The 25,612-nt window shown below is 40.4% G+C and overlaps 2 protein-coding genes across 5 annotated transcripts; both read left to right on the forward strand.

Moving 5' to 3' along the window:
- Positions 1-89: 89 nt before the first annotated feature.
- Positions 90-7,019, forward strand: LOC105830746 (alpha-tocopherol transfer protein). 4 transcript variants are annotated; one of them, XM_036292460.1, is made up of 6 exons: positions 90-1,415; positions 1,496-1,918; positions 2,148-2,472; positions 3,273-3,367; positions 5,963-6,277; positions 6,429-7,019. In XM_036292460.1, exons 2-6 carry the CDS (start codon positions 1,805-1,807, stop codon positions 6,774-6,776), a joined length of 1,197 nt encoding a protein of 398 aa, XP_036148353.1. In that variant the 5' UTR covers positions 90-1,415; positions 1,496-1,804; the 3' UTR covers positions 6,777-7,019. The 4 variants fall into 4 exon arrangements, with proteins under 4 accessions (XP_036148353.1, XP_028048843.2, XP_036148354.1 ...); XM_028193042.2 differs by having other exon boundaries at positions 90-753; positions 1,599-1,918; XM_036292461.1 differs by having other exon boundaries at positions 90-656; positions 1,599-1,918.
- A 2,425-nt stretch (positions 7,020-9,444) lies between these two features.
- Positions 9,445-23,474, forward strand: LOC105830745 (adenylate cyclase type 3). Its single transcript, XM_012670270.3, has 9 exons — positions 9,445-10,005; positions 13,260-13,639; positions 14,495-14,779; positions 15,040-15,329; positions 15,870-16,198; positions 16,583-16,918; positions 18,945-19,250; positions 19,353-19,691; positions 19,841-23,474. Exons 1-9 carry the CDS (start codon positions 9,445-9,447, stop codon positions 20,021-20,023), a joined length of 3,009 nt encoding a protein of 1,002 aa, XP_012525724.1. The 3' UTR covers positions 20,024-23,474.
- The last annotated feature ends 2,138 nt before the right edge of the window (positions 23,475-25,612 follow it).

Here is a 25,612-nt window from a genome sequence, read left to right on the forward strand (position 1 = left end):
ACATGTTGTGCGTCAGCTACGCCATCGCCGCGACCGGCATCGCACCGTGCGAGCGAAACAGTATCGCGCGGCAGACTCGCGCGGGAGACTGCAGCTGCATCTTTCACCGCCGGCCACGGGGTTTCGTGCTCGAGCGGCGCGTGAGAGGCGAGACTCGGTATCCGCGAGCGGTGCGCGCGATTGTGATACGTACGAACGGAAAGAACAGACGCAGAAAGACAGACGCCCGTTCTTCATTTAAACAAACGCTCGTCGCCGGCGAACACCATCGCGCATCGTCCTTTTCCTCCTCCGCGCGCGTTCAATTATATTTGATATGTGCGTGTGTGCCAGATCTATCTAGATTACATATGTGTGCGCGATATCGCTCGCCTTCAGTGGCCGGCGCGATCTGCCTTCGAACGAGTGCGAGAAGCTAATGAGTGTTGTCTGAGAAAACAGATATAGCGATCTGTCGAGAAAAAGGAATAATAGCGCGACGCTGATGTAACCGTGTGTCTTAAACAAGCAAACGGATCGGACTCTCGTTGCGTAACGCCGGTTTTTTATCGACGAAAAGGAGGAGAAAAAAAAAAAAAACCGGATGCAGATCGCGCGAGCGCGCGCCAAATGACGGATGCCCCGGCCGCGGGAATGGCGTTCTTTGCGGAATTAACGTAGATGGATTTTAATTATACGCGCGCGCGATTCCGAGAAAATGACCAGCGTTGAAACGGCAACGGTCGGCGACGGCGGTAGCGGATGTAGCCGCAGGTGTAGAATATCGCCGATCGGATATTGGCTTCGTTGAGGCTGAAGGAGGCGTAGCTACAGTGTTAATACGCGCGCACCGACAGGAAAACCGCATTAATACGCAGAGCCACTTGCGTTCGCCGCGCGCCGTATTGCGACATAGGAAAGAGACACTCTGGGAAAAATTTTTTGATCGTTTTTCTCATAATTAAACAACCTAATATTTTGGTTAATGCCACTTAATTAAAAATTATCCTCGCGTAACTGGATACCGACGGAATTAGTTGAGGGATTTGAATAGTATAACTTAAAAAATCTTTAAAACAAATAGAATACTTAATTGCAATTTTTAGTTACACAGGATTAATTTGAAAAAATAAACCTAGAGTTACGAGCAATCTAAATAATTTGATTACTTAATCGTGGGTCCTAAAGTGAGTTATAACCGTACCCTTTTCTTTCCCAGAGCAAGCTTTTACATGGGAGATGTGGTTTAAAATACTTACAAATAATTCGCCAGAGTCCACGTAACGGATTAATTTCTTTACTTTTCAAGGTTGATACGATTGATAAGAGCAGCGTTGAGAGATACATGTTTTATCGTATGGTAATTTATTGATGTTACTCTATCGCATTGGATGATAAGATCATCTTCGGAAACTGCGCAGTTCACATCACCTTCGGTATCTGTTTGCGCCATCGATATTTTATAATTCGAACGTTAATCTGCGAACGAATGTCATTCTCCTGAACTTTTTTTTAGCTAATAAAACAGTATTGTGTGAGACCGTTGCAGATATTAGCATACGAGAAAGGCAACTTTTTTTCCTTTCCTACATCGTATTTATTCGCATGATTCATCGTAGGTTGTAGGAAGCGTGAATCACATCATGTTTTGAACTTCGTTCTACTGATGACAATTAGACGTAATCAGTTTTGCCTCACGTTTATGAGACTCAAGGATCTTGTTGCTGTAACTGCGTGACATTTAAGAAATCTTCATCCAAGGACAATTTATTCGTGGTCAATATTGGTCGTAGAAATAGAAAAATATCAGTTATTAGTCAGCACCATGAAAGGAAAGCCTTTCGACAAATCATTGTTTGCTATATCATGTGCACATGCATCGGTCGCTCGCGGACACGCACAACACGACACGCACATGCACGCACACATATCAGCGCAGGTACATTTATCTACTCGCGTACATAGGCGTACATAAATATCAGTGGAAAGGGGTTATCTGGTAAAGCTGGAGACAGACGGCCAATAGTTGTGCGAGCGACCGCGCGAATCACGACTGATTGACCGCGCGATTTTGCTCTTTTGCAAACGAGTGCCGATCGAGAAACCCAAAGATCGCGTAGACATTAAATGAAATAGATCATCGGTCTATCTGCGCTATCATGCCGCAGGGCAACCAGAGGAGCAGCGTCGAGTCGAGGACCCCGACGAAGGACCACGATCCTTTAACCGGAAGTGACTCGAAGAATCAACTAACCCTCGACAGGCAAAAGTCCGATGTCAAGGAGCAGAAAGATCTAGAGACTTACAAAGATTGTACCGACGAAATGCCCGAACTCAAGAACGATCCGCAGGAGTATGACGAGGATGAGCTGGAAGTCACTTTGGATCTGTGCGAACCACCGCCGGAAGTCAAGGAGTACGCCAGAAGAGAATTAGGCGAGACCGAGGAGGTCAAATGTCAGACGCTGCAAGAGTTTCGCGACATGATTTACGGTATGATTTATAGTACTAATTTCAAATAACTCCAGTTAGAATAGTCTGAATTGAATGTGATCGTCAACAGGAAGTGTTGATATTATATGAAGTTGTCAGTGCGACACGAATTTTAGCGAAAAAACAAAGTTTTACAGTCAATTTAATTGTCGATAAAATTTTATGTTAACAATGATGCTGATATTTAAAAACACATACATAAATGTATTTTTATCGTTATAAAATCGAGATATTTCTTCCTTTTGACAGATATATATATATATATATATATATAGAAAGAGAGAGAGGAAACGCATCGAATTTGGAACACCACTTTGTTTTTAGACAATATTTCTTAAATAATAGTTAGAAAAACAATGTTGAGAACATGAATACAAATTAGAAAGTATCTTCTATTAAATGGTAATTTTTATAATACTGTTTTGTATTTTTTTTATAATTAATGTTTTTGATGCATGCCAAAAAGGGCATCTGACGAAATTGAGGCTTAATTTGGAATCTGTATAAGATCGAAGTGTTATTGTTACATTTTATTGATTTATATTGCATCTTATTATGATTATGTAGTTCTATAGACTCAATATTATTTCGTTAGGCTTGCTTAACAGACAAAATCGTGCAAATATAACTCTCGCTTTTGACGAATTTGTTTTTATCAGATTTCATATACAAAAGGATATAAATATATGAAATATGGGTTTTTATTTCTTTAATTGACTAAGCAGATCATATTTTTATTGGTATTTGTATGGTGTGATATTTCCAAGAAATAAAGAAGTTTGTAATTCTTTTGCTTGCAGAGGCAGGCGAGTGTTTGCCTCACAGGATGGACGACGAATTTCTCATCAGATTTCTTCGTGCCAGGAACTTTAATATAAAGAGCGCACATAAGCTGGTGAGTTATATATGTATTGACATTGACAATGACATTTGCAATCAAGTAGACAGTTTAAATCGATGAAAGAAGCGTACGCTTTTATTATTAAAAGTATGCTTGTGTAATGTGCTTTTTGTCATGTACAGTAGATGATAAGAATTTATCATACCAAAATAGAATTTAAGCTACAAGTAAAAGAAAATACGTATGTAAAATTACATTTAAACACTTTATTCAGTATAGCTGTTAGTGGAAAAAATTTATCAAAACTATACAAAACTACAAAAATTATAAAGTCTAAACACATATTAATATTTATATTTTAATGAGCTATTTTATAAAAAAGTCTTATAATGAATATTGTTATGTAAGAAGAACTTATTATGGCTGAAATAACAAATTAATTTACAACAGTTTACTACAATTTTCTGGAGTGATATTTCTATTTGACGTATTTGATTTGATAACACCACGTTAACGAGTGGCATCATGTTGCAAAAAATTAAATGCAAAAAATTAACGAAGAATCTTGATAAATTTAATTATACGTATAGATTATCTACTGACTTACAGTATATATAAAATCTAAACCTAATTACGTAAATAAAAATAAAGCTTTTAAGAAATTAACTGTTATGCAGTGCTTTATTATTAAATCCGCGTTTTTAGTGTCGTAGATATTCTTATTAAATAAATTAGTTATAAAACAGTTAGATAAAAGTTTTATATCGCTAAATCAAATATTTAAATAAATAAAATTACCGTTACAGTTGTTAAACTTTGATCTAGTCATAAAAATATCTATGAGTATTGAAATGATGTAAACATAACACAATTGTTTGTAGAATCATTGGTATTGCAAAAAAAGTTTAATAATAAAACTCTTTTAATAAACAAAAAAAAAGAATTATTTAAAAATACGTACATGTAATTTATTTAGAGAGAATATAAAATAACTTGTTGTTTACAACTTTTCTGTATGCTATTTTAAGCTCGTAAAATTTTTAATAAATGTATATAAATAATCTTCTCTATCAAATTTAGCGTTATTCAGAATTTAAGAAATTATTTTTAACAACAAATTAAAAATTTGTATTACTCATATATTATTACTTAATCATATATTTTTAACTAATTATGTCAATTGTGTACTATTATAAAATTAGTTTATTATTAGATTAATAATATTATTAGATTTTGCTCAAATTTCTAATGAATTTCTCGCTTGTTTTACGAGATATATAGAATTAATTTATTATTTCATATAGAAAACGAGTCAAATATTTAAATATATTATGCAAATAAGTGATATATATCTTTTTCTTTAAGTGTGCCATAAGGAATTCCAATCAATGTTTTTTTTTATTTTTTAAAGAATGGCACACATTCAGGATTATTAGCGAGGGTATTCAGAAAAATAAGAAAGTTTTATTACACACAGCAGTTATGTTCAATCAAGTCAATATAATCGCAGCGACAATTTGAATCTACACTTTGTTTACTTCTGTTTCTAATCTTATTAAGACTAAAATAAGTCAAATTGATTTAATCATGACATATCTGTCCTTTTCTTTTTTATACTTTTATTATCTTTCATTATCTTGTATTATTTTGAATTGCTCTGTGTAATCTAACCTAAAGTAGATTTTCGCAAAGTCGTGGATATAATTAAATAATGATTGTTTGTTTAAGAATATGTTTGTTTATAAGAGATAATTTTTTTAACGAATATTTATATACAGATTTAAAATGATTGAAATTCAATTTTAAGACGGTTTAATCGCTAATTACCTTATTTCCATATGTATAAGGAAACGAAACGGTTATTCATAAATACAATTGTCAAGAGCAGTCAATGAGTAATTGATTAACGACATAATGTTAATAATAATTATTGACTTATAATTATTTGTTGCTTATGAAAGCTCAAAAAATATTCGAAAAAATTCAAGAGATGTTAAAGAAATGCATACTCAAGAAATGTTGAAACAACACATTTATGACCTTTAACGGCAATTAATAATAATGCATCGATGAATAAAGCGTGAGCACTAAGTGAACCTTCTAGTTGCACAATTATGTCAAGGTGAACTGATCTACCTTTCAAGATCTAAAGTACGCAACGTAGTGCTAGTATTCTATTCTATGAAAATTGGAATAGGTGAAAGCATCTAACCAAAAGAATCTAGCTTTTTAACGGAGCACTTATTATATTAATTCGTTTTTATTATAGTAATTAGTCTAACGGTATAATCGCGATATTTCAGTGAAAGAATGGTATGAAAATTTATATAGATTTAAAACAATTCTTCTAAAATAATTCAAATTTAGTTTTAAGATAATTCAATCGTTAATTCTCTTATCTCCATATGCATAAGGAAACAAACGTGCTATTCATAAATGCAATTGCCGTGAACAGTCGATTTACGACATAATTTATACTGTGACCTAACGATCTCTAATGATACTTATTTTAATGTGCAATAATGAGCGATATTATGGAATGTTTCAACGTTCGCGATTTTACAGCACAAATTTTACGAAATATTTTTATTTCGTAACACACAAGTAACAGAGTGCAAAGCCGATTTCTCTCAAGAAAACTTTCGATAGATTGTGAATTACTACAACTTCAAAGAGGAACATCCGGAGATCCATCAGCAGTTGGACTCGAACCAGATGAGGCACATAGGCGACGACGACGTGATCACGGTGCTGCCGTATAGGACCCAGTGCGGCAGACGCGTAATAATCTACCGTATTGGCAATTGGGATCCGCGTAAGTATCCTGCCGAGGAACTCTTCAAGGCCACCGTCGGAATCCTCGAGCTCGGCATTCTTGAACCTAGACAACAAATCTTGGGTGGTATCGCCATTTTCGACTTGAAAAACATCTCTATGACACACGCGTGGTCCGTGACGCCTCAGGTATATCATTATCATTATTTTTCTCCTTTCTTATTACATGGAATTTTTATTATTCCCAAGTTGTTTGCGGCAAATGTGTAAAATTGTAAAGAGAGGCAGGAGGCGTTAATGCAATAGTGCGTGTCGCTGACAAGATGAACTTATTTTCTAGGTGGCGAGTATGATGCTGTCTCTGATGGTGACTGCGTTCCCCATTAGGATACACGCGCTACACATTCTCCACCAGTCGTGGGTCTTTGACGCGATCTTTGCGGTTTTCAAGCCGCTCCTCGATGCAAACATGCGAAACAGGCTGTTCTTTCACGGCAACAAATACGAGAGTTTGCACAAACACATCTTGCCCGAGTGCCTACCGAAGAAGTACGGGGGCACGAGGAACGAGCTGCCCTACTACAAATGGATCGAATTCTTAATCAAAGATCCGAAAATCGTCGAGCAAATGAATAAAATGGGATATGTCGTCACGGAGGACATTCGCAATTCATTTGCTCAAAAATAAGCGAAGAGTTTACCCGAGGGGTTACGGGAAAACTGCATGATATTTTTTTGTATATGTACGCTACTCAGCAATTAGCTCGCACGTTAATGATAACGCCATTTAGGTTTTTTTTATTGTACTTTTGTATCTTTTTTTTAGTTTTATACACGGTAATTAGTTTACATAAATCTTAAATTGATTTTAGACGTGTGAAAATATTTTTTACTATTTACACCCAAAATATATTGTACTTGTGATTGTGTATTTAACGTTGATAACTAAGATCTTAATATTGGCTACGATCACACAAATGGACGGAGTAATCATCCGAATCGAGCTACACGTTACCACTGCGATCGCAGTTATCATGCTTTACCGCGCCTAACAGCACAACGTCCGCGATAAGAATCATTGTGTTTCTCCGCACGCTCCCACCTGATGAACCTAAATGCTATTTTGGCCCTCCGCCTAGTCCCACTCCCATCAACGTGAGTTGATTTCCTTTTCCCGTGATTTATCAACTGCCTGAGCGCAAATCGATTGACTATCGAGAAATGAAACATCCTGTTTGTGACTTTTGATCCACGTCGTGATGCATGCTCCATCGGTTAATTAAAACTCTAGGATGCGCACTTTGAATTTCCTCACTCTCGTAGCGAGATCGCAACGAACGCGATAAAAGAATCCACGGACCGAGACTCGAGAGTCAATCGGATTAATCGCGTTTTCAATAGAAAGAGACAAGAGTGATCCTGCGACGTGTACGTGATCCGAAAAATAAGGATAGCAATTCGTTCCAGTGGTAAGTGAGTTGTTGTATTGCGTAAAAGAACGATGATCGCAAGCGGAAGAAAAATCGAATTGACTTACCGAAGGTGAATAATTGGGATTCAGAGCGAACCGTTGAACGTACCAAAGTCACGAGAGTTAATTGGAGTTAATTAGAGTTAATGGCTCCTCGAGTAATCACTTGTTTAGTTGAACCACGTTGCAACAATATCCGCGGTTGAAGATTATAAACCGAAGGTTAATGAATCGATAAGAGATCTCCCGCAAAATTGATAAAGTATTCTCGGAATAATTTTACATATTATTGTGCAAAGTTAAGAAACGTCTAAGCGCGATAAAAAAAGACGGCAGCAATGACAGGAAGGAAAAACAAGATATCCCACGATTACCAAGAACTGGCACGTAATTAGACTAATAAACACTAGAACGCATCGCATAGAGTAACGGTAATAAGCAGATGATCCTGCCCTAATTAACATTTCTTTTTATACTTATGACAGATATAAGATCTTCAACCAAGATTTAAAGGCATACGTTGAAAATAAAGTACAAGTAATCTCATTCAAAGAAAAACAAAAGTTACAAATTAAACCATTTATGATTCAGATGACTTTATGTTTTAAATTTAATTTCCTTTTATCGAAAGAAAGTACATTTGACATTTGTATGATAAAAATCAGCTTGTAAATATAGTTATAATTTTTATTCCTTTCGGGGAGGAGTATACTGCTTTTCGATATATACAATTGTAATATTCGCCGATCATCGGTAGTGTCAACCACATTCATCACTTGGTTATCTCGAGAATTTCCGCGGATTAAAGAGGAAAGCTGTATAGCTTGTGCCCAAGGGATTCGCGCGAGCCAATTGTGCTCGCCTGTCCTAAAATAAGAACTCGGGTGCTTCGAGATGAACTTGAGATAGAATCAGGAAGATGAGACCGCGCGTGCGGGGGTGCAGTTAGGTCGACGGGTACATAGGTAGGACTGTAAAGAAGGCGCAGGTAGGGCCTGGCGTCAACTGTTGGGGTGGTGATATCGACCCAGGTCGGAGGGTCGTGTAGCAGTCAGGATCGCAAGGCGCACGCCTGGACGTGGACGGGAGCGAGGCGCGAGAAGGAAAGCGACACGGAGAGGTGAAATAGACGAAGATAAATAGATAGAGTAACGCGGAGGGTGGCGAAGGGGAGGTTGGAGAGTATCGATGTATATACGTACACACGATCGTGGAGGTAGGTCGTGCAGAAGAGGTAGTAGGAACAGGCCGGTAGTAGCAACCCGGCTGGCTAGCGCACCCCACACGCGGGTGCCAGGCGCCGCATCCCGAGAGAGAGAGAGAGAGAGAGAGTGAGAGAGAGAGGGGAGGGAGAGAGGGAGGAAAGCTCAGTCCGGCTCAGTCTTGGTGCGCATGTGTGCGTGTACGTGTGTGCGTGAGTGGTGCGAGAGTGGCACTCGATCCGAGTGTATGTGTGCCGCGTTATTCTCCAGGTAACAGCTGCGTCAGCGGACTCGGGGGAATCCTGGACGCTGATCGCGTTTCGTACGTGGTTGCTCGGTGCTCGCCCACCACCAGACTTGGAGTCGTGGGCAAGGCGAAACTGCTCTCTCACCCCGTCCGTCCTTGCCTCCCGGCGAGGCGGTGGAATATCGTCCGGGATTTCATCCCGGTAAAAGTGTCTACGGGGGGGTACGTTATCCTGGAAACCACAGGGGCTCCATGTGTATCCACGAGGAGGAGGAAGAGAAGGTAGCCGTGATCGGTCGATCGTCCCCGTAGAGGAGGACGCGGCGGACGCGGTGATGCGGTAGAGTGTGACGAGAGGAGTAATGTGACGGTGCGTGGTGCGCGCTCAGCGGAAGACGACGACGACGACGACGACGACGACCGTTAAACCGGCGCCATGTCGCAGCGACAGCAGACAAACGAGGATTTCTACCTGAGCTCCGGCAGGCCGTCGAACCTGCTGAAGACGAGCTTCAGTAGCGCCCGCCTCGAGAAGCTCTATCGCGCCTCGTCGCTGCAACAACGTCGCGGCGGCCTCACGTGCTTCTTGATGTCGGCGATCCTGTACGGCCTCTACATGGTGACGATGCCGGGTATGGAGCTGCCGGCGCGTTGCGTCAGCGCCGTGTTCATCGTCCTGAACTTCGGCTTGCTGGTCTGGGTTGAGAGCGGCACCCAAGCGCGTAACTCGCTCTGGTCGGTGGTGCCGTGCATAGTCGGACAGCTGTGGATCGTGTACCTGCCTGCTCAGCTGTTCCTCAAGTCCGTCAAGGTCACGCCGAGGGACAGCCTAGCCTGGATGCTATTGCTGCTCTACCTGCTGTTCGCCACTCTGCCGCTTAAGCTATGCCGTTGCGTGTCCCTCGCGTTCAGCAGCGTGCTCGTGTACTTCATCGCCGTGATTGGTCTCTCCAGTACGACGCTGGAGGACCTTAAGACACAACCCGTTGACGTTATGGTAGGTAACACCAACGACTCGTGTGGCTGGATTTTAAAATTCCGTGCCTACTCATTCACGAAACGATGCTCGAAGAATTGGGCGACAGGGTTAGGACCAGGATTAGGTCTCGAGCGCCGTTGATAAATTTTTTTGAATTTCGCGGATAGCACACTTGTCTTTTTTAATCCACGCGAAAGCTAGCCCTGCGAAAGCTCGCGTAATCCACCACGTGACCTCTTTCCATTTATAGCGCCCCTCTATAAAGTTATTAAAAATAACTCAAATACTCATATACACTGCATATTCTATATTTAATAAGTCAGTCTCTTCGATCGTGCCTAAAAACGGCGATAACGACAATAACGTGTTTAGAACGCGAATACCGCCTCGTCTATGATTGTTCTCAGAGGAGGAAATCGAGCGGATAAAAGGAGAGAAAAGCTCCCAAGTCCGCTTAACGTGCGCCTGTCCCGTCGAGATCGTTTCGACGTGACGCGAACACAATTGAACGAGCGACTTAAGAGAGAAAAGGATGAATAAATAAACGAATAAAAATTTACACGTTAATTGCGCGCGCGTGTTAATTGTGTTGGCAAGGGGGTGAAACGCTTTCCACGCTTTTCGATACGCGCGGATGGAAACAACACGGTGTCGCCGACACTGACTTCGACAAACTAATTCACTGTCAACCGTAGACCGGCGGCGCGTGCACCAACAATCGATCCAAGTTCAACGAGGCGTATCTCCGCCGCTTTTATGAATACATGCGGCGCATACGGTTGCGAAGGAAGAAAAAATAATAAAGATTAGAAATTTCGCGATGCGCAAGAATTGTCACCCGCGAAGACTCGAGGCTCGTTCGGGTGTTAAATAATTCGATCGTAATAGCGTGATTCTCAGTTCTCGATTGGATCGTCTTATTGAGAATCGTGTGCTGTTAAATAAATCGTACGCGTGCGACGTCACCGTGGGAAGAAAGTTAAAACATATGGAGACACCCGGTGAAACGTGTAGGCTAAGCCGATGACGTATTTAGCAGCACTATTAATTGCAAATTATGCTATTTCTGATGGTAACTTCTGACCTTAGATATTCCATCGTTTATCGCGACTGAGTTACACGAGTTACGCTACGTTTGTCGCACATCGATACGTCGCATCAAAGATCAAGGACGCTACAACTGATTTCTTCCTCATTAATTACGGTTTTTGCAAGTGTTCAATAATCCGCGGTAATTTAATTATCTTACTTTTTATTTAGAATGGACGTTTTGTAATAATTATTATATATAATATGTAATAATAAATATAATACACGTTATTATAATAATTATTATAACGTTATAATAATTATATCAAACAAGTAAATTAAGTTATTACAAATTATCAGACACTTATAAAAAGTTATTAATGGAGAAAGAATTTTCAATATTGTATTAAGGTTGCATTTGCTTGTTGAGCAAATTGACCTATTGAAATTTTCTGTGCCATTGTTAAACAATTTTTCAACAATTTCTGTTATAATTATTACATTTATAATATTTTAACGGATAAAGAATTTTGATACATTGCAAATTAATACACATACGACTCTCGCTCATGACGTGTCTTATCGATCTCGAGTGCACGAATAATATCATTGTTCGTGCGATAATAGTACTCGCGTCACTGTGTATTGCCATTGAAGTTGGACTCGTGGAAACTTTTGTTTTTAAGCGTGGCATTGAACGCACTGATAACAGTGTAGTAGTTTGTCGCTCCCGTAAGTTAGATATATCTCGTGGTTACGTGCAATTTCAAGTGCGCGTCCAGTGAAGACATTCCAGGAAGCCGGGAAATTCATGAAGCCATTGCTTCATTGCACTTTCCATCTTCCTCTCATGCTCTCTCCTTCTCACATACTCACAACACATACACGCTCTTTCAATATTTTCTCTGCAATTCCATTTCATTACAAAGAATAGCACAATTATTGAATTAAATAAAACGATCGCGTTGCAATTTTTCAAACTCGAGAAACCTTTCATTCCGTTGAAATTGTCGTGTCACGTGTCATATCGTATTTTTTTACTTTTTATTCATATGTAATGATTAATTTTTATAAAAAAAGGAAAAGAACTGATATTCGAACCATCGGAGAAGGTTGGAAGATTCAAGCGCCTACCGAACGCGTTATAGTAGAAAATTTTAACAGATAATTGGCTTTATTGATCAACAATAGCGAGGCTATAGTAAATAGTACAGGTGCATCGGCCGAGCCGTGCAAAACTTTCGGCAGCAAATGTCGTGTGAAAGCGAAAGCTGGAAGTAGACGCGGGGCACGTGGCTTTCGTCGTTAGTAACACTCGAGTAGAGTTTGGTCAATGGTAGTTTAAAATAGAGAGCAACGAAGATAGAGGCAGCTAATGAGAGCGAAATAGAGTGAGTGAGTGAGTGAGAGAGAAAGAGAGAGAGAGAGAGAGAGAGAGAGACAGAAGGAGACAAAGAGACTGAGAGAACGGCACTGCGCAACGATGCGAGAGGTTGCCTTTCGATACGTGATGCGCTCGATGCTTTTTCACTGGGAGTGAACTGCCTATCGTTCACCAACATGGTGAAATATCATCCGGAAAAGTGACCCCGCGAGATATCGACTACGTTTGTCACCAACCATAAAAATGCCACACAAATGTGTCAGCCGTTGCGAAGCTACCCTCTGTTACAATTCTGAAGATAAAGATATAACAGTTGCCTATTTTAATTTCTTTTACATGAAATATTAAAGACATATACAGAAACTAAGATTGTGTATTAAGACCTCAGGAACTAAATTTGCATAAGTCTAAGAATTTGGGGTTTATTAAGCCTAAAAGTAACCTGAAGGTTGTTAAACTCTTTATAGCAGGCATAAAGAAAAAGAGACGTCTTAGTCATAGAGGAACTCTTTAGATCTAGGTGACGTCTAGAGACTGATACGTAATCCCACCTGGTTCTTTTATTACCACTATTACTCCTTTTATTAGAGGAAGCTCTGAAAGTATTGCATGCCGAACTCCAAAGCCTTCGTAATCCCATTGCCGGTTACTGCCTCACAATCTGTCGTTTAGATTTAGGAGTTGCGATAAAAACAAATCCTCCAGCTTCTCCGATCTACCGACGCGGGTGGCCGACGCGCAGTTCGTAATTAAGTCTTAAGCGGAGGGTCCGTAATAAATTCTCGCCTAGCGGCGCGACTAGATCGCTCCCGCGGCGCCTAGACGTTCGTACAATCAGCTTCGTAAAAACCTCCTGTAGATCCTGACGTTGACGCTCTTCGCCGGCGCCTGTATCTTGGGTGCCTGCTGCTACTGCCTGGCGGAGTTCCAGCAGCGCCGCGCCTTTCTGGAGACCAGGCAGAGCTTGGAAGTCCAGCTGATGATCGAGGAGCAGAGCGCGGAGCAGGAGCGGCTGTTGCTCAGCGTTCTGCCGGAGCACGTCGCGGTCAAGATGCGACAGGACCTCGGCGCGTCTCTCGACACGCAGTTCAAGAAGATCTACATGTCCAGGCACGAGAACGTGTCGATACTTTACGCCGACATAGTCGGCTTCACCGCGATCTCGTCGACCTACAGCGCCAGCGAGCTGGTCAAGATACTCAACGAGCTTTTCGCGCGATTCGATCAGCTCAGCGAACGGTACACACATATTTTTAAAAGTTTTACTTTAATATTGTACATTTAGACATTGCTAATCAATGCGTTTTCTTATGTCGAGGCGGAAAGAATTAATTTAATAGCTGTGAATTTAACAGCTACAGTTTTTTTTTTTTTCATTCCGCGCGTTCTTACGTTCACTTTATCGATTTTACGAGTGAAGTGCAACACGTATACGTGTTGAGAAATGAGTTGCAGTTCGGGCAATCGATATCATGAATATCCTATGATCTCCATTCGACCGATATAATTAATATTTGAATTATTTAGGATATTAAATTATTTGGAGTTAAATAACATAATCAATAATTAGTCAAGTAGAATAATTGGAATATTCGGAAAGAAATCAAATTGTTTGTCATCCGCATAGCACAGTTATTTTTACCTTCGCCTGACATATGCATGTTAAGTGGAACTTTGCGTGTTATCGAATGCTAATCGCAAAACGGTACGGCAAAGTGGTAGAATTGGTAGAATTCCGTAGCCGCCGCGTTCCATTTCCGCCGAGGATAATGAAAATTGTATGATCGATTCGACGACGGAATTGATTCCATCAGTGAATTTCCCTGTCGATTTTGTCTTCGGCTACTCCGTCTCCGTAAGTCCTGCCGCAGGGGGAGGTCCTTCGAGGACACCGACAATCGATATCCCCGGGGACCGAGGTTTTCCATCGCCGCCAAATGCACTTCGCGGCCTACGTGATCAACACTCGTTCGCGCGTAATATTTTATTTATGGTCGGGACACTTTTTTTTTTCTTTATACCTCAGAGGTCAATTCAGTTCCGATGTTTTTCAATGAAAATGTTATGCGATACGAATAAAAATCTCATTCGCAGATACGAGCAAATGCGCATTAAGATCTTGGGGGACTGCTATTACTGCATAAGTGGTGCGCCCATCGAAAGGCCAGACCACGCGGTCCTCTGCGTGTACATGGGGCTGTCCATGGTGGAGGCGATTAAATACGTTCAACAAACGACGAACAGCCCCGTCGACATGAGGGTGGGCATTCATACGGGCGCGGTGCTCGCCGGGGTCCTCGGGCAGAGGCAGTGGCAGTTCGATGTCTACAGCAAGGACGTCGAGCTGGCGAACAAGATGGAGAGCAGCGGTAGGGCAGGGTAAGAAAAGCTTCTTGTGAGACGTTAAGTTTAATCTGGGCGACGTAGCGATCGGAGAGACCTGCTACGTTTAGAAATTTGTTGCATCGTTGCATTGCCGAGTGCTTTGTTTCGTCGTGACTCACGGCGCTGAATTATTAACCTAGCACGAGAAATATCATTTCGATCGGGTATTTATAGAGCGAAAAGGCGATGCGATATTATTATATCTGTCCGCGTTGAGAAAGACCGCGCTTGCATAAATAAATAAATGCTTCAAGGAGGGTACACATCTCGAATGCGACGCTGAGCTTCTTAAACGGGGAATTCGAGGTCGAGCCGGCGCACGGGGAGGATCGGGAAGAGGCACTCCAAAAAGCTGGCCTCGTCACTTACTTTATCGTGAAAGCCTTGAAGCCATTTAAGCCAGCGGTGACGAAAAGCCTCGCGTCGCTGGCGGACGCGGAAAGCTCGCAGAGAATAATAGAAAATATGCAAGACAAGATGGACAATATTCGAGAGGATTCCGAGGAATTTCAGCAACGTCTGAGGAAGAAACTCGACAGTAGAGGTAAAAGTGAAAAAGTCGGGTACTTTTTTTTTTTTTTTAGTCGGAATTTAGAAAATGTTTTATATATATATATAAAACTCGACGAAATTAAATTGAAGGAGATCGGGGATTGGAACTCGTGTTGTTTTACCCGGTAAAGCGGCTTAAAAATCCGCGCATGCGTTAACGAAGTGTTACTCTCATCGGGGTGTTGCGAATTATCGACGCGGGCACTGATTACAATCGACGGGTCGAGCGAGCGTGTCGCTATGTTGATTAATATTCAACTACGTAACAAGCGTCGGGGAAATCGCGAGAATAATCTTTCCCTTGGGCGCGTTAAAAAATCTATAGATACGTTTGAGAGATATGAAAAGAATCCGTTTACATTTGCGAAATAATCTCTCGGGATTTTTCGGGAACGTTTTCACGCGAACGAACATACGAAGAGAGCTCTGGCCTTAGCAGGGATCTATTTGATAACGATGTTAATCGTCGGACATCCGGTTTATTAACGATTATTCAACCTTACATGTGACGTCAGCGTACGAACCCTCGTAGGTGGTGGTACCGACCTGAAAGGTCACGTCAACTGGCTGACCCTGCGGTTCAAGGATCCGAACGTGGAGACGGCGTTCCACAGCGTCGAGGAGGCCTTCTCGCCCCTGTCGCTCCTCGGCGGACCCTTGGTAACGATGTGCGCGGCCCCGGTCTGGAGGCTGCAACCCTGGGGTCCATTCACGTGGGGCGGCGCCGGGGTAGTCGCTCTCTTCGGCATCGTGCTGGCCGGTGCCACCTGCCTGGGCAGCGCGGTCAGGGCGACGTGGCTCAGAAGCACCCTCGCGCTCCTGATGACGTTCTCCCTTATTATATTTCTGCTGTTAGACATGGTACGGACTCGGAACAGCTGTTTTCAATCGATACTTGTTGCTGCAGCTCTCAACCGTTCTCTTTCTTTCTTCCTCTCTTTTTCTCTCTTTTAATTTGCGCTTATATTGAAAATCCGAGATTAATTTCCATACGGAAAATCCAGAGTTTATTTTTCACTCTAAAATTTAATGAAATAATACTTGTTACATAACCTTCAACGTTAAAAGAGATTTGCAATTTATAATATTAGTATTTCAAGGTGCTCGAATTTTTCAGCAAGATATAAAATATCTTACTACAATACAGGCACACGGAAAAATTGATATATGCTTGTCACAACAATGTTCTGTATGTTTGAAAAAGAAACGTATATGAATTCAAGTCTACTATCCACTTCTCCGTAGACTAACTGCGTGATCATCGACGACATCGACGAGCCGCCGAAGAACACCTCGCTAAACTGGAACCCGCGATGTCCGTATCCTTCGTACTATTCGTACATCGGCGTACTCGCGCTGATCGCCATCTCGATGCCAACATACCTCTGTTATCCGACCAAGGCGTGCCTGATGTACTTCCTTGCCGGCGCGCAATCCTGCATCAATGCCCTGTTTCTCGGATTGAGCCTCGATAGGGAAGACGTGGCGTCGCATCAGGGATCCGTGCCCTTCCCGCAGAAATACTCGCTGATGACCACCTTGTTCACTATCGCGAACGCGCTAATCATCGTGTCGAGATACGTAAGTGCAAAACGTGTCACTTAGAAATATTTTAAATTGTTAGAAGTACCGCCTATATATATTTTATTTTATTGACACAATTTGTTAGCGTAAAAAAATTTAATTTAGAATATTTTATGAATATTTGAATATTAATGAAAGTAAATATCGACTGGTACCTATATGCACATAATATATTAAATAAATAAATATTTTTAGTTGATATTATATATATTTTGATATATATTTTAATTATATACATATTGATATTTGTAGTTATTGAGCAGAATTTTATACTAATAATAATTTTTATGCATTTTATAATCCATCAATTTCTACTTGATTTTGAAACACAGTTTCATGCCAAATTGAATATAATATCGTTATTAAAGTAATTAATTTAATATTCTCCAGATTAATAAACATTTTATAAATCTACAAAGAATTTATTGCAGAAGGTGTCACTCTAGCCTGAATTCGAATTTTTTATTTTCTTATTATATATACTCATAACAGGCGGCTTTATCAATAATATTAAGTAAATAAATTGAATAAACTTGTGTATGGGAAATTTTGACATTGACAACGACTAATTACTGCAAGTTTTAACTTGAGTAGGAGAAATACATTGGCTGTTTTACGTGCCGATCGATCTACGGTGCGTTGCAACACGCGAGAATAAAACGACTCGCGAAAATGATTCTTTCTTCAAGGTCGGCATGTCGATAAAAAAACAATCAATTCTCGCAGGTCTATAAAACCGTGCCGACGATTGCCTCGACGATCCATTCTGTGTCACGTTAAATCAGATGTCAGAGAAGTTGTATCACGGAATGCTTTGAAATTCACCGTTCGTATAAATTGGTTGTGCCAAAGCGCGTCACGTTTTTCAACAATTACATACTTTATTTTCAATTTTCCGAGTTAAATTATTATAAGTTTTGTTAATGAAATTATATGCGTGTAAAAGAAATTATTACACTTTGTGTGCCGGAAGGAATGAGCAAAAAAAAAAAAACGCAGTTATACAGCTGAATAGCAGTTTTCCCAAAATAATTCGGTAATCGATATTTGGGCGCGAAATAGAAACATAATCTATTTGAGGATAGCGGTGATGACTATTTGAATTGAGAAATTGGGCCTCGGGTAATTCACGATTTTTGAGTGGAGCTTTTCACGCGCGGAGTGTTGAATGACACTTTATCCGTCCAGCGCGATCCTCTATCTACTGTCGAAAGCGCCAAGTGAGAAAAAGCAATTTCACGGAATTTTTATTCTAACTTTTTTTCCTCGCTTCTTTACTGAAATACAATTCCTGTGCGAATTCCGTAAAACGCGAGGAAATGCCACGTACGCGCTATTACATAGTTTTATTACGATCAACTATTTTGTAAAACGCTACTTTGAAATAAGAATTCGATAATAATGACTTATATAATCAACTAGTAATATTTAGTAATATTTAGTAATTATATTATATTTGAACAGAAAAATATTAATTAAATGGTTACTAAAGTGTACGTTATCAAGTGCACGGAAAGAATATTTTTTTTAATTACCCTGAAAATTGTGGTAATTGTGGGACAACATAAATCTTGAGTAATTTTACTATACTTCTAATCAAATTTACTAAAACTTTGCCAAATTTGATTAAAATTGTTTAAAATTTTAGTAAATTTTAGTAAATTTTGTTAAAAGTATGATAAAATTCTTCAAGGTTTACGTTGTCTCACGATTACCATGATTTTCAGAGTAATTTTTAAGAGAAAATTCTCTCCGTGTGGTTGTCACCATTAATAAATATTTAATTACATTACTGGATATTCAATATTTAATTAAAACTATCTCACCAAAGCTTAGTGACTATTATCTATATTTATTATTATTATTGAACTCTTTTTTTTAATGTATCAAATTGAATTAAAAATGTGAACAATTAGAAATTTAATTGCGATAAAAAATTCAATTTCTCCAATCACTTTGTTCAACGGCGCGAAGAAGTTCCAGCGGCGAATCTTGTTGACGAACGCACGATTATTATGTGCAGGCCGAGAAGGCGCGGAGAATGCTGTATCTACGAGGACGAGAGGTGATCGCGCAAAGGGAACGAGCGGCGGACATGAAGCGAAGAAATGGCGCGCTGATATACAACATCCTGCCGCCCCACGTAGCCGCTTATTTCCTATCGCACGCGAGGCACCACGACGATCTCTACAGCCAGAGCTACGCCGAGGTGGGCGTGCTGTTCGCCAGTATGCCGAACTTCGCGGACTTCTACAGCGAGGAGAGCATCAACAATCAAGGCCTCGAGTGCCTCAGGTTCCTGAACGAAGTTATCTCCGACTTCGACGCCGTAAGTTTCTCGCCGTCCATCTTATCTACCCCGCGAAGCTCTTCCCCATTGTAGTTGACTTATGACTGACTTGCAACTCACCTTAATACATCGCCCGATTAGATCCTCGATCAGAAGAAATTCCAGAGCATCATCAAGATCAAGACGATAGGATCGACCTACATGGCCGCTTCGGGAATATCCGAGGTGCAATCGCCGCAGGAAGACGGTCCTCGGTGGACCCACCTCGTCACTCTCGTGGAATTCGCCCTGGAGCTTAAGAAGGCCCTCTCAAGCATCAACGAGCAGAGCTTTAATCACTTTGTTTTGAAAATGGGTATTAATCATGGACCGGTGATTGCCGGTGTCATCGGGGCGCGGAAGCCCCACTATGACATTTGGGGCAACACCGTCAATGTCGCGTCGAGGATGGAGAGCACGGGGAAAGTCGGCTGCATTCAGGTATCGATCAGAAAGAGCATTAGCGATTGCTTTTCAATCTTCTTTTTTTTTTGGTGTACGCAATTTTTTAATGGAAATATTTCGATTAAAACAAAGTAGTTGACGTCGATCTAAAATTCTAAAATTAAAAAGAAAAATAAAATTTGCAGGTCACCGACGAGACACGGAAGATACTGGAGCCATTTGGTTTCGGCTTCGAGCAACGAGGTCTCGTCTTCGTCAAGGGCAAGGGGCAGCTCTTAACGCACTACCTTGTCTCCAAGGACGGCGTTTTCCTCGACCTCGACAGCGATCTACCCGTTGAACCTACCCATCCGATAATCTATCAGTAATTGCACTTCGAAGGCTCTAACTCGAATGAGAAAACAACACTGTTCAAGCGGGGATTTCAAGCCGATCGTTCGGAAAGGGAACCCGTTTCACGACTTTTCTCTCGACGTATATATCAGGCTGGATGTTCAGATGGAACCTGACGTCCACCCCAGTGGTTCCCGACTGCTGGCGAATCACACGGATTCGTAAATTAGACGACGTCTCTGTACACCGAACGAATTTTCTCCAAGGACGTTCGGCAGGCTAAATGTGTATTGTCGTAGAGAACTCTCTAAATGTTAGCGTCCTCGTGTCTCAGATGGTGGAAACGGCACGCGAAGGGAAGGATCAGCGAGGGACGGGATCGACGACGCCCGGGATCGATTCACGATTGTCCGCGAGTTGTCATCGTACGTCGCCATATCATTATCCATTATCCATTAATCGATTAACGCGAAGGGAGAAGTTTACGCACATTAGCTGCCGCCGATTCATTGTCACAAGGTTTGCACGCGCACACGCACGCACGCATGCACGCGCGCACGCACGGGGTATGGTGGCGCGTGCGCGTGAGCATTACGATCGGTTAGGGTGCGTTGAACTCGCGTAACAGGGTATATTTGAGATTAATAAAAAAAAAAAAAAAAAGTAATAGGTTTAGAGAACACACTGGTCTCTGTAAACGCGAATGAAACGATATTTTAATGTCCGTTGTAAATAGCAATAGATCCGTAGGGGGGGGAGGAGGAGGGACAGATGCAATAAATCATTAACGAAGATTTAATATAATGGACAGATGGAACGTCATCTCAATAGGCTCTGGAGTTAACGTAGAGGTAATTCACTTCATGTGTGGTAAGTCTCATGTGTTCTAGGACTAAACTTCTTTTTCCCCCAAGTCGATCGGACACCGCCGCTGACGTGGATGCTGCACGAGGACCGGGCACGCGAATCCTGTCGTTAGTATCAGTATCCGCTCATTCCGGTATCGAATCCTTCTTCAATGCGAGCAATAATTCGAAGAAATGTCATCTGCAGCTCGAAATAGCTTTTCGTCAGTTTCCGTGCCTGATTTACAAACACACACACACACATCACACAAAACTCGAATTTGAATTGCGATATTTCGTCGCCGATTGTATCAGGAGATAAAAAGAATCTTAGGAAAACAAACGAGAGAAGTGTTAGCGGAAGCACAAGGTTATTATCGTTTTCGCGTCACCACTTGCAATTATCAGTGATAACGTTTCGTATACACGGCATAATTTTATTACCGTTTATTCGACTGCAAATCAACGATCTAGCGCGGGCGACATCTTTTTAGGATTCTTAGAGAACTGTACTCTCCCGGATACACGTCCGTAGAGCACACACAGATCTATATATATAATATCGGATACAACATATATTATATAACGGCGGTACTTGACAAAATGGAAATATAAGAGCACTAGGAAATTATAAACGTGCGATATATAAAAAACACAAGAAGAAGAAAGGACGAATCACATCGCCAATACGGTAGTAATTTATTTTTCTACAGTCGCCGAGAGTTTATCACAAATCAAGATGACTCGGGTATGTGCGCAACGCACACGAGGAATCTTATTAATGAAATTTTCTACTGACTCTTTCGTTACGTACGACGGCATAAATTAGCACAAAAGAGAAAACGTCTCCCCTCGCGCGTGTTCAAGAGTAATTTATACTCACTCGCTGTTAACGAGATTCACGTGACAATTCGAGTAAGCTGCAGCGCAATTCGCCCGCGCAATTCGCGGTCGCGTTGAATGTAACGAGAGAGTTGTAAAAGAAAGAGAGCATCGAGAGAGAATGAGTGTGAGTGGGTCTGAAATGAGAGATTGACTGGGAGATGCGGAGACAAGTAGGTATCGGCCTAAACGCGAGTAAAGCTAAGCAAAACGTCAAAAAATGGACGTCTCTTCATTTGGAGAGAGAAAAAAGAAAGAGAGTGAGAATGAGAGAGAGAGAGAGAGAGAGAGAGGGAGAGAAGCGATGTACTTCCAAATTGTTTCACGAATCGCGTACTTCCATTTCCGGCCGACTTCTCGCCCGCACAATCATGCATATACGCAACAAACACGCGAAATCGACGTGTACACGCGGAGACGCATCGACTGGCACGTTAATGTACACACGCGTACGTAGATCGGAGAGTTATCTTGTAAGATAGCAATAAAGAAACGAACTCTCTTTCGCGTACATATGCTATATTTTCATGGGTCGGTAGGCAGGAAACGTGGATGGCTCAACGTGTAACGTAAACCATCTGTAAAAAGTTGACCAATTAAGAGAAATTAATAGAGGTTTATTTTTGTTAAAGTTGATTCCTTAATCCTTGAGAGAGTGTAAAGAAACTTTGTCCTAAACATATCTTTGACTTTTCTTTTTACTTTTTTCTGTAACAATTTTTGTCAAAGGATTCGTCGTTATGCACGAAGAGAATAAAAGATAATAAGAGAATATATCTAAAAATTTTTAATTTCTGACATTAAAGATTTTAGAAGAGATTCTACCTCACAGATTGAACGTCTATTAATTCCTCTTGATTCATTTATTTAATTTTTTTTTGCGGATGATGTAGAACGCGCAAACGTTCCGCGCAATCGTGTAATAGTCATGTAAGGAGAATATATCACTGTTGATATGTTAGCACTTTAAATGTGACGGGGCAAATTCGGAGCAAGCGAGAAAGAAAAACTTGCAAAACTTTCGACTTTCTAGAGCGGCAGGCGCAGCTGCACGCGAAAATCCGCGGGTGACATGTAAAACTACGCGAGAAACCCCACTCCTGCGTCGGCGAGATAATAAATGGCGTCTTTGCCTACAAGAAAATATGGTATTATCTTTTTTTTTCCAAACAGAGGTGCTCGCGCCACTTTCAAGATTTATCCATCGAGAGAGATTATTATTATTTATCTTTCTGTAAACTATTTGTTATACGGGATTCCTTGTTGCTGGATGTTGATGCTTAAGAACATGCCTGTTCCGAGATGTTTGGACACCGTTTAAAGAGGATAAAATGATGAACAAGTTTTTTTATAATGAAATTCTATAAAGACAGTATAAAAATAAGACAAGCTTTAAACATCATTGGTCTAATAAACGTTAATTTTGAAAGTTGCGTATAATTTATCACTAACTCGAGAGATGAAGTAAGAATCATGAATATTCCTGCCAGAGTTGTCACATACATATATATGAAAGTGAAAATTTCTATCGGCATCTTGGAGCAGAGTTTTGTCACTTTTCAATTCCACTCTCTCGCAATTGGTTTACGAAATCAAGTTCTTCTCTTAAGTGTTTAGATGTTGTATACCAATCAAAGACAACAGGAGTAGCAAATGTTAGTATAAAAAGAAGACGTTAATTATCATTGTAAATAAATTTCGAATTATAATTCTGTGAATTTCGTGAGGAAGAAAGTAAAATGAAATTAATATTCTGAAAGCCTTAAAGCAAATCCCTTTAATTTCCACTTGTTCGTAATTATAAAACCTGTTATCACGTTATGCTCTCAAGAAAGGAAAATTGAGTTATAAGAAACCAAGGTAAAATTAAAGCGCTTGCCGTAGGCTAGTGATTTTGTAAAGCCCTTTTATTTTCTCTTCTTTTGTTTCGTGTAAAGAGAGGAAGGTAATTCACCGCGCAATGGGACGATCGAAAGGAGGTAGTTACAACGTTTACAAGCAGTATATATTTAGCGTTAAACGGCTAAGAATCAGGAAACGTTCTCGCACGATCACGGACACACAATTGGCACACGATTAAATTCAACGCGCAACAATTTTATATCGAATCGACCCATTTCTCGCGGCTGATGTATCGATCGGCATCTGGAGAGGATCTCTGAACGGAATAGTAAGTATTACATAACTACGGAAACGTATACCGCCGATCGAAATTCTGCGAATGCTATTCTATACGAAGCTCCATGTAAACGTATTCCACATTTAATTAATGCACTGGTTTCTGATTTTATCCTCTCAGTGATTCCTTATTAACTCTTTGAGTACTGTTGGCGCATGTACCCGCCCAGAGCAGGAAAAGCTATTTTTTTTTGTTCCGGCCACACAGAGTGTTTTTTTCCATTGCTCCGTACCGAAAGGATTAATTACAGCGTTTATCCAGACACTGAGAGAAGATAAACTTTGTAAAATTAAAATATTCCAATTTTCCCGTTTATTAACTTTATTATCGCTGCACGAGTCGACGACATTATCGATGAAAAAACCGCAGAATAATTTGGGTCAGTTTTTTTCAGATGACCTTTTTATCTCTCTCCTATATTTTTTTTCTCCTCTCATTGTCAGTGAATATGATTTACACTTGTCTGAATACCGAATGTGCAGCTGAAAAAAAAAACCGGCTTTCTTTATCTTCTCTTTAACAAACATTTAAAAATATGATATTTTATCATTGTGGAATTATTTCATATGTATCTATTGTGTTGCAAAATGCAGATTAAAAAGGTAGAAAAGTTGCGGAGAATAGGAATTGAAAAAAGTTTTTTTCACCATTAACGTATAAATTCTAGTGCGAGAGAAATGCGATTTCTCCGAAGAATTTCTTCATTGGCAGATTTCGGGACAGTATACATCTCGTAGAATTGTGAATTGGAATGTGATGTGAGAGAACTTTTTTTTTGGTTTTGTTTAACAAACGCGAAAATCATCGCGCGATTCACTTCGAGTCCGTTGCGTATCGCATAATAAGGGAGGTAAAGAAGGAAAAATTGTTCCTTACATATATCGTAGTGCAACACGTGAGCGTTACATATATATATGTATACATCGTACAATGCAATAGTTAAAAAAAGTAGAGAGCGGTAGTTCCGCTATATCGTGACGCGTCTTGAGTTATTTTTAGAAATTTCGTTGCTTCGTACAGAGAGCATAACATCAAAGTAAAGAAGATACGCCTCTGTAACGACCATAAATATATACAGTATATATATATATATATATAATTATAGGTGTGTATATTCATATATTTTATTATTATATATATAAAACAAACGACTCTAGGCTGTACGAAACAAGCTCAAGGATGCCCGTTTGAGCTTTCGCATGCTTGAAACGGAATCGAAACCGATTTTAGGATCTGGCAAAAATAAACTGTACCCTTTAGAAAATTCTTTAATGAGACGTATATAACAAGCAAGTCGAGTTTATTTTTATTTACTGACGTAACGATCGATATGAGATTTTTATAAAAATACGCGGTAGCCTTAACGTCGATCGGCTGGCTAATGGAATGAAAACTATTCAGTGTCGCATCGGATTTCGATTCGATTTCAAGCCTCGACCGTGTCTGAGGCAAAGCATAGATAATAAACTTGCTTTCGGATTAATTTTGCATCGTCGGAAGCTGCTCAGTTTACCGCGGTGTGTTTCAACCTCCGGCCGGAATTTCACCGAGTCGCGTTTTTAACACTATAATTTAATTTGCCGGGAACGAGCGTTTCCCGGCCGATTGTCACGGATAGAAATTGTGTAAAGCACTTGGACAGTCGTTAGAGGTACTCAAAAGTATTCGCGAAATTATGCGCTCGCATGCTACGTCCGTGTGAGATGGCGATTCTGCTC

This window comes from Monomorium pharaonis, chromosome 9 (assembly GCF_013373865.1).
Source record: "Monomorium pharaonis isolate MP-MQ-018 chromosome 9, ASM1337386v2, whole genome shotgun sequence".
NCBI classification, from domain to species: domain Eukaryota; kingdom Metazoa; phylum Arthropoda; class Insecta; order Hymenoptera; family Formicidae; genus Monomorium; species Monomorium pharaonis.

Coding starts and splice junctions, on each gene's coding strand:
- LOC105830746 (XM_036292460.1), top strand. CDS start 1,805: ATGAAAGGAAAGCCTTTCGACAAATCATTGTTTGCTATATCATGTGCA. Junction 1,919..2,147: donor ACGCACACATATCAGCGCAG/GTACATTTATCT, acceptor ATCATGCCGCAG/GGCAACCAGAGGAGCAGCGT. Junction 6,278..6,428: donor CGTGGTCCGTGACGCCTCAG/GTATATCATTAT, acceptor CTTATTTTCTAG/GTGGCGAGTATGATGCTGTC.
- LOC105830745 (XM_012670270.3), top strand. CDS start 9,445: ATGTCGCAGCGACAGCAGACAAACGAGGATTTCTACCTGAGCTCCGGC. Junction 14,780..15,039: donor GAGAGCAGCGGTAGGGCAGG/GTAAGAAAAGCT, acceptor AAATGCTTCAAG/GAGGGTACACATCTCGAATG. Junction 16,919..18,944: donor TAATCATCGTGTCGAGATAC/GTAAGTGCAAAA, acceptor TATTATGTGCAG/GCCGAGAAGGCGCGGAGAAT.